Genomic DNA, 17,956 nt, shown 5'->3' on the forward strand with positions numbered 1-17,956 from the left:
AATTGTTTACTATTATACTATTTTTCAACTTAATTTCTCTTCAGAACATCTCTTGATCAAGCACTAGAGCTATGATTTATTTACATTTGGTACATATATATTAAATGTGCAGCTTTAAGTTAAAAATTATAAAATGAAACTATTTAACTTAATAGAAATTTAGACAGAAACAATTGTGCTATATCCAGGGTTACAGTCTTACATTACTACTGACTTTAGTGTTAATGAAATACAGTTAAAAGCGTGTATTTAATTGCTGGTTAGTTTTTGTTTAGCGTTAGTAATGAATTTACTAGAAGCAATGAATTCATTGCTTCTTAGAATGAATTTACTAGAGATTTGGCATATATTATTGAGGAAGAACAATTTTTCCTAGATTAGATGTGATACCTTAGAACTGAAAGAACATGATTTTCAGTTGCTTTGTGGCAATCTGTCTAATGCCCCATGAAAGATTTTTTTGCTCTCTATAAATATTTTTTGAGTGGCTCAAGATGCTTTACCTGTATTTAAAACTTAACAATTTAAAAGTAAATTCAGTTTTAGTGGAAAGTTTAAAGATTCAATTTTTTCCTCCAAATAGATGTTATGGAAAGAGCCTATACTGGGTATTAGGTAACTTAGTGTGTGAGCCTTTGCAAATCACTTAATCTTCTGCTATAAATGTCTGGATGTGAGCTAAAGTAATTTCATCGTTTTTTGAGGCTGTCTGGTTATCTTCTCACCTTCTTTATTTACTCTTCTGCTGCATTTGCCCAACTGCCTCAATAGCCAACAGGGTGTCACTTTTCGGAACTTCAATCATTTAATTAAATATTGTCAGACTATTCTTTTCCATCTAATAACAGCAAGCTTCCCAGGTCTTTCATTCATACCTCTGAATTTCCTTTCACTCTAGTGATGAAAACCCACTTGCTTTATTTTCTTTTCTTTATTCTTTTCCTATATAGACTATGAACGTCTCTGAAAATTCTGCCATTCAAATTTAGAGCTCTGCATAGAATCTTAAAATCTTTAGTTTTCATATATATTATACTTGTGTTTGTTATTTTTAGTGTGTTTTTTTTTCTTAAGCTTTAGAATATCTTTAGGTTTGTTTTTTTCTATTAGTAGAATAGGTGTTTTATAAATGTTTCTGATTACTTGATTTTGTCATATATAGTAAGTCATTTGAAAATGTACATGTTAACTTTTTAGTTTGTTTTCAGATGAACAGCCAAACTTAGGGATAGAAAATGAGTGCAGATACACATATTTTGATTTTCAGGTCATCTGTCCTGTCAAATATGTTTGTGTAGTCATAGTTGAGAGTAGTAGTTTAAATTTACTATATACATAGTTGGAAAAAAACCTTTCCATGGTAGTTAATAAGATCATAGCAGTCTGCTCTCTAAATTTGCAAAAAATGATAATCAATTGTAATATTTTATGTTTGTTTTCAATTTACCTATAGGTGAAACGTGCTTTTTTATGTCTATATACATATTGTTTTCATTTTCTTCACTATTTTTCAGGGAAATTTTGTATCAGACATTTAAAGGCACTTAATACAAACATTTTTACTGAAGTGTAATTATTTATTGGAAGAGTAATAACAGTAATTTGCCTTTTAAAGATGTATTGTTGTTATTGGCACCCTTATTAAATTTCTTTTACTTTGCAGTGTTGAGATTTTCCAAATGGCCAGCCAACTCTTTCTATACTTAGATGTTATATTAAAAAGTAACAGAAGTCTATTCAAGGATTTTTGATGTTGCACTGTGACTTGCTTTTTATTTTTTTAATATGTTGTTTGAACTTAGGCTTTATAAATAACCAAGGACACTTTTTCTTAAGGTTTGTATTTTTCATACAAAATCTTGTTTCTTTTTAAAATCTAGGTGACTGTGGGGATCATGTTGTTATAATGAACACAAGACACATTGCATTTTCTGGAAACAAATGGGAACAAAAAGTATACTCTTCGCATACTGGGTAAGATAATGCTATTGTCAGGGAAAGCAGGTAGTTAAAATATATTAGTTTAAGAATACAGTTCTTCTTTCTTAAAAGAAAAAAGATATTTTTAAGAATCGGCATTTATTACTAATTTTACTCATGCCATGTATATAATTTACTCAGTTTTTAAAAACCACACAACTATACCAAATGTAGTTATTACCTGATAGTATTTGTTTATCCTAGAAGTGTTTCATATAACCTGTGAACAAGATTAATCTCATGTTTTAGTCACTCTTTTACTTCTGTATTTCTGCTTCCTATAATTCATCTTACTGCTGTTTTCAGAACCATCCCAAACACCTGAAAGTTAACAAGATGTTTAAGGAATGGTCACTCTTCTCTAGATAAAATCTTGTTTGTCAGTATCGCTCTTAAGTAAATATACTCACCTGGGTGTGTTCTGTTGGTTTCCAAATACAGCGTGACTCTCCATTTTTCAGTTAGGCAATCTTCTGTTGCAGTAGAACTTTTCTTCAAGGCCATAGTATTTCTGTGTTTGAGTTTACTGTCAGCTAAAACTCCTAAGTGTTTTTCAGGTATACTCCTGTTGAATCATGTCTCCTCCTTCCTGTGTGCTTTAGTTGTAATTTAATTCAATTGCAAGACCTTAAGTTTACTCCATGTTAAATTTTATCTCCAGCCTTTTAAGATCCTGATTTTATCATCTCATGTATTAGTTAATCGACAGCTTCAGGTCATGTGCACATTTAATTAAGTATACTTTCTATACTATTACCCAAGTTATGGTTGGTTAGAAATGTTGATTTTTTATTCTTGATCAAAATCACTATTTTATTTCCAAATGCATCTTCGCCTTTGATGTTCCCATTCGTTTCTTTTCATCTCTTGCCCCAAGTGCATCTTAAATATTTGGAACAACTGTTTTGCTTCTTTGAGCCAGCCTTTGCCCATTCCTCCCCTTAAAATACATTCATGAAATCTTTATATAAGTTAACAAAACTGAATTTACATCCATCTTTAGTAATGTCAGCTATTGGCAAATCTCTGTGTATAAACCAAGTTCTACAAAATTGAGAGGTAATTGGGAAAGAAATATTAAAAGTCAGAATAACATAATGTGATAAAAGCATAAAGGGAAGTATTGCCACAAAATACTATGGAAATTACTATAGCAATAATATGTAGTGTTACTGCAAATGAAGGAAAATAACAGCATAGCCAGTAGTGAACAGCTACCATAATGTGTACGTCAGCTGGTAGTGTCCCTGTCAGTAGTGCTTTCTCACTGATAGATGAAAATTCAAACTCCTTTACAAGTCATTGGAAACCAGTTCCCACTGCTGCTTCATAGTTCTTCTTAGACAACATAATGCTATTTCATTCCTTTCTGCCTTTGCACGTGTTGTTCCCTGACAGTGAGGACTTCTCCTATTTAGCCATTAAAAATTGGCTCAGATGTCACATTTTCTGGGATACCTTTTCTATTTCCTCATCACTCAAAGAGTTGATTGCTTTTTGTTTCTGTTGACTGTTCACTTACACTTTGGACATACTACTTTATTATGCTCATAACACTATATTACAATTACATATTCAAAATTTAGCTTGCTAGTTGTAAAATTTTTAGGATATACTAATTTTAGAAAATATAGAGAAGTTTAAAGAGGCAAGTAAAATTCACTCCTGATCCCATGAGTTAACATTTTAATATACAATCAGCCCTCCATATCTATGGATTCCACATTGTGGAAATGTAAAATTTTTGTTTTGTTTTGTTTCTTGAGATGAAGTCTCAAGTCACCCAGGCTGGAGTACAGTGGTACGATCTTGGCTCACTGCAACCTCCGCCTCCCAGGTTCAAGCAATTCTGCTGCCTCAGCCTCCTGAGTAACTGGGACTACAGGTGTGCACCACCATGCCCAGCTAATTTTTGTATTTTTAGTAGGGACAGGGTTTCTCCATGTTGGCTAGACTGGTCTCGAACTCCTGACCTCAGGTGATCCGCCTGCCTTGGCCTCCCAAAGTGCTGTGATTACAGGCGTGAGCCACTGCACCCGGCCTGTAATTTTTTTTTAATTGCATCAATACTGAACATGTACAAACATTTTTCTTGTCATTATTCCCTAAACAATACAGCATAACAGCTATTTACATAGCATTTACATTATATCGGGTATTATAAGTAATCTAGAGATGATATAAAGTATACAAGAGGATATGTGTAGGTTATATGCAATTACTACACCATTTTATATCAGGGATATGAACATCCCTGGAGTTTGGTATCCTTAGGAGGTCTTGGAACTAGTCCTCAACAGATAGAGAGGGATAACTGTATATACAAGTTTATATCCTTTTTCATTTAATAGAAAATTCTCAAAGAACCTTTTTGTAAGTATTATTTTTGGTTACTAAGTAGTAGTGCACAAAATGATTTATGATACTTGATCATTGTTCTGTTTTTTGAAATGAAAATTTTGGCTTTTATACAGGGCTGATAAACATCTTTTTTTTCAATTCTTGGGTTTTTTTTGTTTTTTTTTTTTAACTTTTAAGTTCAGTTACATGTGAAGTTTGTTACATAGGTAAACTTGTGTCATGGGGATTTGTTGTACAGGTTATTTCATCACCCAGGTATTAAGCCTAGTACCCATTAGTTATTTTCCTCTCTCTACTCCCAGCATCCACCTTCCAGTAGGCCCCAGTGTGTGTTGTTCTCCTCTATGTGTTATTGTATTCTCATCATTGAGCGCCCACTTATAAGTGAGAATATGCAGTATTTGGTTTTCTGTTCTTGTGTTAGTTTGCTTAGAATAATGGCCTCCAGCTGCATCCATGTTGCTGCAAAGGACATGATCTTGTTCTTTTTTTATGGCTATGTAGTATTTCATGGTATGTATGTACTACATTTTCTTTATCCAGTCTACCTTTGATGGGCATATAGGTTAATTCCATGTCTTTACTATAATGAATAGTGCTGCAGTGAACACACATGTGGATGTGTCTTCATAACAGAACAATTTATATTCCTTAGGGTATGTGCCTAGTAATGGGATTGCGGGTCAAATGGTATTTCTGTCTTTAGGACTTTGAGGAATTGCCACACTGTTTTCCACAGTGGTTGAACACACCCACCAATAGTGTAAAACTCCCACCAACAGCGTAAAAGCATTCCTTTTTCTCTACAGCCTTGCCAGCATCTGTTATTTTTTGACTTTTTAATAATAGCCATTCTCACTGCTGTGAGATGGCATCTCATTGTGGTTTTGATTTGCGTTTCTCTAATGATCAATGATTTTGAGCTTTTTTTCCACGATTGTTGGCCACATGTATGTCTTCTTTTGAAAAGTGTATGTTCCTGTCCTTTGCCCACTTTTTAATGGGGTTTGTTATTTCTTCTTGTAAATTTAAGTTCCTTACGATGCTGGATACTAGACCTTTATCAGATGCATAGTTTGCAAAAATTTTCTCTCATTCTGTAGGTGTCTGTTTATTCTGTTTCTTTTGTTGTGCAGAAGCTCTTTAGTTTAATTACATCCCGTCTGTCGATTTATGCTTTTGTTGCAATTGCAGTTTGCATCTTTGTCATGAAATCTTTGCCCATGCCTTTGTTCTTAATGGTATTGCCTAGGTTGTCTTCCAGGGTTTTTATAGTTTTGGGTTTTACATTTAAGTCTGGAATCCATCCTGAGTTATTTTTGTATGTGGTATAAGGAAGGGGTCCAATTTCAATCTTCCGCATATGGCTAGCCAGTTTTCCCAGCACAGGGAAAACTTGAACAGGGAATCCTTTCTCCATTGCTTTCTTGGCCAGGTTTCTCGAAGATCAAATAGTTGTAGGTATGTGGTCTTATTTCTGGGTTATCTGTTTTGATCCACTGGTCTATGTATTTTTTTTTTTTTTTTTTTTTAAACCAGTACCATGCTGTTTTGGTTACTACAGCCCTGTAGTATAGTTTGAAGCTGGGTAGCATGATGCCTCCAGCTTTGTTCTTTTTGTTTAGGATTGCCTTGGCTATTCGGGCTCTTCTTTGGTTTCATATGAATTTTGAAATTTGTTTTCTAGTTCTGTGAAGAATCTCAGTGGTAATTTAATAGGAATAGCATTGAATCTATAAACTTTGGGCAGTATGGCCATTTTAACAATATTGATTCTTCCTATCCATGAGCATGGAATGTTTTTCCATTTGTTTCTGTCATCTCGGATTTCTTTTTTTTTTTTTTTTTTTTTTTTTTTTTGAGGCGGAGTCTCGCTCTGTCGCCCAGGCTGTAGTGCAGTGGCACGATCTCGGCTCACTGCAAGCTCCGCCTCCCGGGTTCCCGCCATTCTCCTGCCTCAGCCTCCCGAGTAGCTGGGACTACAGGCGCCGCCACCACGCCCGGCTAATTTTTTTGTATTTTTAGTGGAGACGGGGTTTCATTGTGTTAGCTAAGATGGTCTCCATCTCCTGACCTCGTGATCCGCCCGTCTCGGCCTCCCAAAGTGCTGGGATTACAGGCTTGAGCCACCGCGCCCGGCCTCGGATTTCTTTTTATTATTAACTTTAAAAAAGTTTTTTTCTCTTGAGATGGGGGCTCACTGTGTTGTCCAGGCATTTCTTGAACTTGTGGGCTCAAGCAGTTCAAACACCTCAGCCTCCCACAGTACTGGGATTATAGGCATGAGCCACTGTACCCAGCCTTCATCTCCGGTTTCTTTGGACAGTAGTTTGTAGTTCTCCTTGTAGAAATCTTTCACCTCCCTAATTAGCTGTATTCCTAAGTATTTTATTCTTTTTGTGGTAGCTGTGAACAGGAATACATTCCTGATTTGACTCTGCGCTTGACTCTTGTTAGTGTCTGGGAATGTTAGTGGTTTTTTGCTAGTGATTTTTGCACATTGATTTTGTATCCTGTGATGTCTTTGTCCAATGATTTTTTTCATATATGTAGGATTATTTAAAATCTCTGAAAGTGAAATGTATTTCAAGATCAAAGGAATGGTCATTTATAGGTCTTTTGATAGGTATTTTCAATCATGAGTTTACTAAGCCATAGAAGAGCATACAAATGTTTGTTATCCCAAATCTGTGCAGACAGTATTATCTTTAAAAATAAGGCTGTTGTCTTTTGATATGCAGCTGAATATTTACATTTGCATAATAATGAAGTTTCAGTGTTACTTTATCACTTTCTATGAACATTTTATCTATTAAGATTATTAATCCACTATTTTATTTTTTACTTTTAACAAAATTTTTGTTATTTACTGTATAGTTATTTAATTTTATATTATTGGATGCCTTTTCCTTTGTAATTTCTTCTGTTTTCAGTCTCAGAAATTCTTTCTTGTTCAGATTTTCGTAAACATTTACTTCGAATTTTTTAGGAGTTGGTTGAATTAGGTGTGCGTGCACCTTGAACTTTCACATCTAAGTCTTTAGTCGTCTAAAATACATTGGCATGAGTTAGAAATACAACTTACTACTAGTTGTATCAATAGAATTTTTCAATTTTAAATAGGACAGGATTTTGTCATATTTATCTGTGTCCCCAGTCCCAGCATGATACACATTCAGTGTTTACTGAATTAATTTCAATGAAAAGCCCTTGGCTAGCATTTAAAACAAATGTTCTCTTACTCCATCCCATACTGGAGGAAAGAGTGTAGCTATTTTCTTACTAGTAAAAATCGATTGAGTGTTGCATTACTCAAGTCATCCTCCACTCAAAATTTTACATTAGCTTTCCAAATACTTCAGAATAAAGTCCAAACTTCTCAAATATATTGTAAATGGTATGTTTTAGAATTTGCCATCTCAGTTTTCAAACTAGAAAGATCATCTTTTAGCATAGAAATTGCAAAACATTTTTTTCCATGGAGAGAAAGAATGCAGGAATAGAAGTCTAGACAGGCATTTCTTTTTCTAAAACTGAGATTCCATGAAAAAAGAGAATATCAATTTTAAAACTATCTTTCTCAGCAAACTTCTAACTTTGATAAGTTTCATTCCTAAAACGTGTTTTCTTAAATCACCTTTAAAATATTTTCAAATTTTATTGAAGGGAACATATGGAAAGAATCACATTTAGGTAATCTTGAGGTTTTTTGCAGATTCCACACTGACTTTCCAATTTCTTCCCCCTTTCTTAAAATCATTTGGACTTTATTTATCTATTTAGGATAATAGAACCTTACATCTATATATGTATTGTTTTTGTTTTAAATTTCCCAGTCCCTTTCAGAAATATTTTTTCATTTGACCCAGAAATCTTGTGAGGTAGATAATATTTATTCATATGAGTAAAATTATAAGCAGAGAGGTAAAATGAGGTGCCTGATATTACACTGGGGGTCACTGACAAAACCTAGATTCCATCCCTGCATCTGGGGTATCTGGAAGCTAAGCTGCCTTCAATACTATTCAATGTATATTTTGTAATTGCCACTTTTTTCATTTTATAAAGAATAATTGATCTGAGCACAATGAAATATTATATTACTTAGAGCCAATATGTAGCACTTAGAGACCTTTACAAACTGCTAAGAGGAAACATGATTACTGGCTGTCTAAAGTATGAACTTGACTTCAGAACCAAGTGGACTAGCAACATTTTCCCCAGACCTAACCCGTAGTTTATACAGTTTATCTAATTTGGTAACGAACATGAAATATTCTGGCTTGTTTCTATTTCTTTGTTAAATCAAGTAGTAATAAACTGCCCCGTAATGAGTGAATGAATTAATAAGTTACAATTCATATAGAAATATACTTATGCCAATAAGTTTTTCCAAGAAGTAGAACTTTTTATGATGTAATGGTAGTTGACCATTTAAGAGAATAGCATTTCAAAGAGCGTAGATTACTACTTAATTTTGAAAACGCTAATGAACAGCATAGTTTCCAGAAACAATTTATTAAAATAGTTTTCTTATAAAAGAATAATCAGTTTAAGAATACGGTATCAGCCTATGCCCAGTTTTAATGTCTTTGCTCCTTTTTACAGCTACCCAGGTGGATTTAGACAAGTAACAGCTGCTCAGCTTCACCTGAGGGATCCAGTGGCAGTAAGTTTCTTGTATTTTTTATTAATCATCTTTGGAAAGACCAATTCAGACACTGTTTTGTCAGTCTCCCTTCTCTTTTAATATAGTCAGCATTCAAGGATATAAATTCTTCACTTTAGCTGTATCACACAAGTTTTGATAAGTATTATTTTTATTATTCAACTCTATGTATTTTCTAATTGCTATGTATTATGTTTTGCATTTAGTCGAAGAATTCTGATGTTTTTCTTTTTAAATTTTGATACCTGCATAATCACCTAGTATATGATGAGTTTGCTGAAATGCCTTGGAAAGGAGAGAGATATATGTATGCATGTGTATACATATATTTTCAAACATGCTAAGTGTGTTCTTGTATTCTGACTTTTTTTGTTAACTCGAATATTATCTGAGTTTATTTTTATTTATTAACATCCCAATTGTAGATTTATTAATTTCTTCTTACAGATCTGTCCATTTTATTCTGGAAAAAATAGTAAAGTTCTTAAAAACATAACTACTTTCATTTTATTTTATTATTTCTTTATTTATTTATTTTTCTGGAGGCAGGGCCTCACTCTGTCACCTAGGCTAGAGCACAGTGGCACAATGATAGCTCACTGCAGCCTCAAACTCCTGGGCTCAAGGGATCTTCCCACCTCAGCCTCTCAAGTAGCTGGGACTACGGGTACGCACCACCACACCCTGCTAAAACTTTTTATTTTTTGTGGAGACCAGGTTTTCCTATGTTGCCCAAGCTTGTCTCAAACTCATGGGCTCAGGCCATCCTCCCACCTCGGCCTCCCAAGTGCTAGAATTAAAGGCGAGAGCCACCACACTCAGACTTTATTCTATTTTTAGTTTATGTTTTTAAAGACAGGGTCTTGCTACGTTGCCCAGGCTGGACTCAAATTCCTGAGCTCAAGCAATCTCCCTATTTTGGCCTCCCAAACAGCTAGGACTGTAGGCACTCTGCTTGTTTATGTTTTATTTATTTTTCTTATGTTTTTTTCCTGTCAATTTTTGCCTTATATATTTTGAAGGTTTAGTGTTAGATGAATTTAAGATTGGAATTGTAATCTTTCTAAACAATTGATCAGGGTCATTATGTACTGATCCTCTTCATCTCCAATAATGTGTCTGTTTGTTCTGATATTAAGATAGCTCCATTAGCTGACTTTTGATTAGTGTTTGCCTCATATATTTCATTGTTTAAACTTTACTGAGTTATTATGTTATAGATGTTTTTATTGTAAACATCATGTAGCTAGATTTTCTCTTCTTTCTTGCCTTCTTTTGGATTGGTTGAATTGATTTATTATAGGTCTAAGGATCATCAGTATTTTTACCTTCCTTCCAAATCAGTGAAAGCCCTTAGAAGATTTTTAACTACCACTGTCCCTCCCAATCTACATGCTTTCTTTGTTCAGGATTTTTAAAAACTCTTCTGATTGAACATTCTTGTTATTGTTTTATTCTGTTACTGATTTTTTTTAATTTTCTTTTATTACAATCCCTTCTTGTAACTCGGCCTGCCTTCTAGTATCAGTTTCTTTTTCCTTGAAGTACCTCTTACTGGCATTCTTCTAGCCACATTCTCTTAATACTGAACTCACCTTTTTTGTCTGAAACTGTTTTCTTTATTTTTGCTTTCATTCTTGAAAGATAGTTTTGCTATAAATGGAATTCTAAGATAACCATTGTTCCATTATTTTTTTCTCTCAGCTATTTGAAGCTATTATTCAATTGGAATTTAGCTTGTATTATTGCTTTTATAAATCAGATGTCGATTTAATTATTTCTTTATGTGTACTCTTGTCTTTTTTTTCTAGATACCTTTAAGACCTTTTCATTGTCTTTGGTTTTCATATCTTCCTACTACAGTCTTATTTATTTCGTTTGAGGACTGGTGTCTTCGGTTCTGGAAATGTGTTAGCTCTTAAATCTTCTAATATTGGGTCTCTTTATTCTCTGTTTCTTCCCTTTGGAAATCTGGTTATAATAAGAGGAGACAGTTGCATTTTATTGTACATGATTCAGTACCTCTCTTTCATACTTCATGTCTCACTGTCTCTGTGGGGCATTCTCAGTAATTTCTTCAGATCTGTGTTCCAGTTCTGTATCTTTTCACCTGTGTCTAATCTGATTAACCTTTTTCTGAGGTCCTAATTGCAATTACCTTTTTTCCGTTTCTTGAAGTTTTATTATTTGGTTCTTTTTCAAATGTGTTGATCAGTTTCAATAGTCTTCTGTTTCTTTATCGTGTTTTGGTCCACTCTTATATTTCTTTATGCATATTAAACATAATTCTTAGCATTTATATCTGATTCTCGTATTTGTGGCCTTTGTAGGTCCACAATTTGTAATATCTGCTCAGTATACTTACTTGGTAGGCTCATGTACCTTGAAACTTCATCTCTGGGAATTCTTTAAGACCTGTGTTAAAAATGGCTTTCCTCAAAAAGGATTCACTTAGCTTATGGCAACTACATGGGGCTATAACAACCTGAGATTTTTTTTAGCTAAACTTTAGACTTACAGGATCTTCATCCCCACAAGAAGGATGAATTTGGGGCCTCGAAGCCTTGTGAGGTCAGTTTTCATACTTTAAAAGATTTTTTTATAAACAATATTAATTAACTTCACTAATTTTTATTACTTTGTGTATTATACTGGGAGAGGTTCTAATTCATACATTAGTCACCAATATTGCTAAAGGCAAAGTCTCCTGTTGTTTTAAGATTTATTTTTCCTTTTAACTATTGATAGAACTAACCTTTCAACTTTACTCATAGGTTAGATAGCATTTTTTTCCTATTAGAGACTATTTTGTCTTTTTACTGCAATACATTAATAAATTAGCAAAATGTTAGACCTAAAAATATCATTTTTTTGTTTCCCTTAAATAATAAAAATAAATATCTATTGTCAGGATACAACCATTTGTTTGGTATAGTACTGCCTAAAATTTTCTTGGTAAGGTTAGGGGGAAGGATATTTTATTATAATAAGGCCTGACGTACCATTTAGAAGTTTCGTGATTTACTATTTATTTAGTATTGTTTATATCTGTTTTATAAAAGTATGCTCAGAGTTTGCTTCTTAGGAAATATTTAATTTTTTTTTTTAACTAGTGTGTTTTTAAGCCTTACAGGTCAAAGTATTATACTTTGAATATCAATATGCTTTGTATATAATAGTATTAAAAGTTATAAGGGCTCCTGATAATGTATATCACAGCTGTTACAATAAATTATATTTTTAATACTTTATAAATATTTGAAATGTTAAAATGAAAGTTTGTTTTATCTTAACTGTACACTAGGAGGCAGTATAGTATAATGTTCATGTTAAAAATTTAGTATTAGGTAACATTTGTAGAAATTGTTTCAAATTATTGTTTAGGAGTAATAATTGAAATGGATTGTAAAATGTTTGAGGAAGGCTTAGGAAATATTTCAGAGTTAAAGCCATTTGGATTATTACCTCATTAAAGGATTTTAATTTTTTAAGTCTTAATTTTTACTATGTTTTGAAGAAGAATGTCTTGTCAAGGAAGAGATTTATTATTTACTTTTAATTCAGATGCTAAGTGTTTGTCTGGAATAGTAGGCCTCTGCCAGTAGACATAATTTGCTTATCAGTTCTTACTGTGTGTGGCCTATCAGAGAATTTGTTTCACAATGCAGCTTTCTGATTATTAGTACAGAATTGAAATTTGTGAAATATGATAATATTTAATAGTTAAATAGGTAATAGTTTGTTGAATATTTAAAATTTTTCATAATGGTGTAGATTATTCTAATTTCAAATAAATATATCAATTTAGCCCTTTTCTTATGTTCTTTTTCTCTCTGTCATATGTTGTAGCAACTTTAAAAGGCTCTATGTCCTTATGTTTTCTTCTAACATGGTTCCTCTATTTGATTTTCCCCCTTCCTATAAATAATAAGTTACTTCTGTGACACAAATGGCACATGCCCTGGGATATAGATTATATGAGGAAGGTCTTCAATATTTACTAACTTTATCTTGTTCTATCTTTTTTACTTTCTGAATTTCTTAAAACTTTACTTAATGTCTATACAGCTAGAATTACTTTTTTGCATGTATGTGTTGTTTCACGTGTATTTCTTTGTTTACGTACATTTGTATGTCGTTTTTCCTCCCTGTTAGCTTATAATCTTTTCACATTTTCTAACTTTTTAAAATTTGAGTGTGGAGTTTGCATTTTCTAATAGGGCAAATTTTTAAAATGCCAACTTAGTAATTCAAATAAATACAACTAAATTTTTTAGAAATAGGAGAATCAAATGCCATGTAACACTACTAATACAATAAAATTGCCTTTACGATGATATTCAGAGGATATAATTACTTGCTTATCCAGAAAAGATAGTCTTAACATTGTCAGTTTCAATTTACAACTTTTAAAACATTGAAAAATTTAAACGCTAATAACTAAATCAGTGCTGTCTGGTAGAAATTTTCACTGTGATGGAAATGTTCTGTGTCTGCACTGTCAAATGTGGTAGCCACTAGCCACATGTCAACTGACCACTTGAAATGTGTGGCTTTTGGGACTAAGGAACTAAATTTTTAATTGCTTTTAATTTTAACAACATAAATATATATATGTTTATATAAATATGTTTACATGTATGTTTATATATACTTAAATGACCTCTCAAAAACATAAAGTTTTAACGCTAACAGAAAATAGAAAATAGATGGAAAATGCATATGGTATCCCATTAGCTTTTGCATGTAACAAGACTTTGCAGTCTGATTTGATGAGAGAATAAAAGTAATAGGAAGGCCTCTTACAAAGTAACCCTGTTCTAACATGTACTGTTTTAGTGGGTTTAGCTGTAACAAACATCAAATTATATTGAAAACTGAGTGCAGATGATAAAAATCAATTATTCTATCTAAAATTGGCACATATACAGGTTATTTTTAATCTTTTTTTTTCTTTTTCTAAATAAACAATAAATGGAGCCAAAAGAAAATAGTAATGTACAAAGTAATAAAAGTTTCTTTTCTGTTGCTTCCACATATCCACTTAGGTCTGTTTCTTTCCTGTATTCGTGTTGAATCTAAACCCCTCATTTTCTTTCTTTTTATTATTATTATTATTATACTTTATGTTCTAGGTTACATGTGCACAACATGCAGATTTGTTTTATATATATATATGTGTGTGTATATATATATATGTGCCATGTTGGTGTGCTGCACCCATTAACTCGTCATTTACATTAGGTATATCTCCTAATGCTATCCCTCCCCCCCACCCACCCCACAATAGGCCCCGGTGTGTAATGTTCCCCTTCCTGTGTCCAAGTGATCTCATTGTTCAGTTCCCACCTATGAGTGAGAACATGCAGTGTTTGGTTTTCTGTTCTTGCGATAGTTTGCTGAGAATGATGTAAACCCCTCATTTTCATCATCATCTCTAATTATGTTTACTTTCTTACAAATCGCAAGTCACAATTTTCTTATTGTGTCCTATGTATATCTATTTTTCAGATTGTAAAACTAGCTATTTATGGCATGCTGCCTAAAAACCTTCACAGAAGAACAATGATGGAAAGGTTGCATCTTTTTCCAGATGAGGTAAGTCAGTGGTCATTGGTAATAAGGCTTTTCCAAAATTTTCAATTAAATGTTTTTCTTTTTAAATAAATGCCAACACTTATTTTCAAAAATGTTATGTCAACTTCTGAAATATTTTTGTATTTTTTAAGTGAATATGTATGTATAAAAAATGATAATTACTTTTATTAATATTTTAAAATGTAAAATGAACCATCATTGGACTAAAAATTAAAAGTATCTAAATTTTTTTAAACAATTTTAATCACTGCTTGCTTTTGAACAAGGAGCTATGATCAGAACCCCTGTTAAACTGCTTGCTTTTGAACAAGGAGCTATGATCTGAACCCCTGTTAAACTGAGGTACTTGTTGATAATTTTATTCACTGTGAAAAAGTTTTAATTTAGTTTACTTTTTATGTGACCAGTAGCAAAACTTCTGTGAATCATGGATTAATAGCTTAACTTTGGTTGCTATTAGTTTCCATGATTTAACTTTAGAATCCTTGTTCATACTCATAGTTGAGTCAGCTAAAAATTACTTGGAAAAAGTATAAACATTTTTATTTATTAGTATTATATTGTTTTAAGTACTTAACTTTTCTCCTTAATATAATGCAATGAAATACTAAAGCTTCTATAATAAAATAATTGAGTTCAGTATCAAATCAGAGTGCCTGGCTTTGAATCTGTGCCCCATTATTTACTGACTGCATGGACATGGGCTCATTACTTACCTCTGTTTTCTGCTCTGTGAAGTTGACATAATAATAGTATCTATTTTACAAGATTGTTGTAAGGATTAAATAAAATACACTTGTAGATTGCTTAGAAAAGAGCCTGGCATGATAAGTGCTAATTGCTATCATTACCATGGTTATAATTGTCCTTCTTTTTCCTCCTGAAGGAATAATATAAAAATTTATTCCAGAATATCAAGTTACAATGATTGTTCAAGCTATGCATGTGCTCTTATTGTTAGCTTAAACAATACATGAATAGTTATTAATAATGAGTAAGTTGCTCATATTTATCAAAATGATTAATTTATTGTCTTTGCTGTAAATGAACAAGTAGAATAATTTCCCGCTATTCACTTTACCTCTAAGGTAGCATGTATGGGAGCAGTATCATCATCCAAGGATCACTTCATGATGAAATTGCAAGAATTTAAGAATTCCTATTTCTGATTGTATTGTCACTTTCTTTAGAAACCATAATTTCTAAAAGACACAAAAACAATATTTCATTTACAAAGTAAGTTTGAGTGTAGATATTTTAAGTATTCATGGTAGTTCAGTTAAATAGGAAATTACTTCATTTCAGAATATAAATGAACCTAGTTCCCAAAAACGAATTGATAAGTATTCAGAAGCTTGACAGTACATTTTATCAAGCCCATGCGGGAAACAGGCACACTCATACATTGTTGGTGGTAGCACAACATGGTGCATCTCATCTGGAATCCTGGGTATTAATTAGGTAACATTTAACGAAAATACATACATCAGGAGATTGATCCTTGATCCAGCAATCTCATTTATAAAAATACACCTTGAAGATACACATGCACATGATTATTTTCACTGTATTCATAATCATACAATAAAAAAAAATAATGCTTATTCATAGGAAGTAAATTGTCGAGTATTGTGCAATTTTTTAAAAAAAGAATGACACATATTTTTGTGACTTGGTAGTTGTGCTTTCTAGGATATATTGTTAAGTGAAAACAAACAAGGTAAAAAAGAATGTAGATGGCATACTACATTTCTATGCGTATATACATATGTGTGTTTACATACACACAAACATATCTTTATGTGCACTATTTTTTGCGTAAAGAAGCACCAGAAGAGAAAGTTGGCAACTACTAGACTATGGGTACAAAGGAATAGGGAAAGAATGAGATTTTTTTCAGAGACTGTCTTTTAAATTTATTTTTTATGTTAATCATGTTAAAATTTTATATATTGGAAAAATAAAATGACAGCACCAGTAGAGGTGAGCACAGTTAGTTCCCAAATCTTGTTTTCCACATGCTATTCCCTACCAAAAGGAACTTAGTTCTTGGAGAACTGATTGATTCACGATCTGGAGCACAGAACGAACTAAATTGTTATGGAGTATACACATGCACAAGACCAGTATTTCTGCATGATTTATAATAGTGACATAATAAAAAGTAACAGAAAATAAGGCAGTACTCAAAAACTCATGGAGCAATATCAAGAGAACATGGAGCCAGCTTTAGGTGGTGCCCACTTTCCCACTGACCAAATACGGAACTGTATGAGCCTCAAAACACATGGTAATAATAAGGGATTACCTTGAATAAGAAAACAAAAATCTATATGGCTACAATGACCATCCAAAAATTATTTTTAATTTATTATAATGTCCCTTCTTTCTGAGGATAGAAAAGCCCTCTATAGAAGAATATCATATAAAAAATGTAGAAGGAATACTGAACTAGAAAAGCCACCATCACCAGCATATTCTGTGGCCACTGGGTAAAAGGTTATTGTGGAGCAGGATAGTTATAGTTTCCAAGTAACACACCACAGGGTATTCATTATTTGTAAAGGGAATCTTTTCAATTATTTGTGATGGGAATCGTCCCATTGCTTTTACATTAATAAAGTCTGGTGGACACCACCATAACCAAGAGATCAAATCTTTGGTCACTGTGGGGAGAAACCGACATCAGGTGCCTCCTGCTGTGAAGCACTGAACACTCAACATAAACTACATAGCCTCTTGTCAGTAATACTTAACCTGAATGTAATCATGGAAAAACAATAGTATAAATCCAAATAAAAGGAAATTCTGCAACATAACTGGCCTGGACTCTTGAAAATATTAAAGAAAAGGCAAGGAAACTTACGATTAAAGGAGACTAGACTACAGAGTAAACAACATAATATAGTAACTAAATGCAGCATGTGATTCTTGACCTGATCCTGAATTGGGAAAAGTTACATTTGACAATATGAGACCTATTTGGGAAATTTGAATATGTACGTATATTAGATAAAAAGTATTTCGTTGATGTTAATTTTCCTGAACATTAAATTTAATGTGGTTGTATAGGAGACTATCTTTAGGAGATACATGCTGAAATATTTAGTTTGAAGTATTTGCAAATTACTCTAAAATGGTTCATCCAAAAAGCGTTTGTGTATAGACAGACCAAAAGAGAAAGCAAACATGTCCTGTTAACAGTGGGGAACTTAGGTAAAGATTAGATTAATGTTCATTATATTGTCACAACTTTTCTGTAAGTTTAAATTTTTCTAAAGTAAAAAGTTGCAAAAAAAGTGATCACTTGACCCCTGTTTCTGTTTGTTGCACTTGTTCTTTTCCTCA

General features: G+C 32.6%; 1 protein-coding gene across 1 annotated transcript in view; it reads left to right on the forward strand.

Moving 5' to 3' along the window:
• MRPL13 (mitochondrial ribosomal protein L13) overlaps positions 1-17,956 on the forward strand; it is a 205,760-nt gene that overhangs the window by 167,131 nt on the left and 20,673 nt on the right. Inside the window, exons 4-6 of the mRNA XM_050801633.1 lie at positions 1,881-1,974; positions 8,950-9,010; positions 14,522-14,608. Of these exons, the coding sequence (XP_050657590.1) occupies positions 1,881-1,974; positions 8,950-9,010; positions 14,522-14,608 (242 nt within the window). The remainder of the gene's footprint in view (positions 1-1,880; positions 1,975-8,949; positions 9,011-14,521; positions 14,609-17,956) is intronic.

The sequence above is a fragment of the Macaca thibetana genome, chromosome 8 (genome assembly GCF_024542745.1).
Source record: "Macaca thibetana thibetana isolate TM-01 chromosome 8, ASM2454274v1, whole genome shotgun sequence".
In the NCBI taxonomy this organism is placed as follows: Eukaryota; Metazoa; Chordata; class Mammalia; order Primates; family Cercopithecidae; genus Macaca; species Macaca thibetana.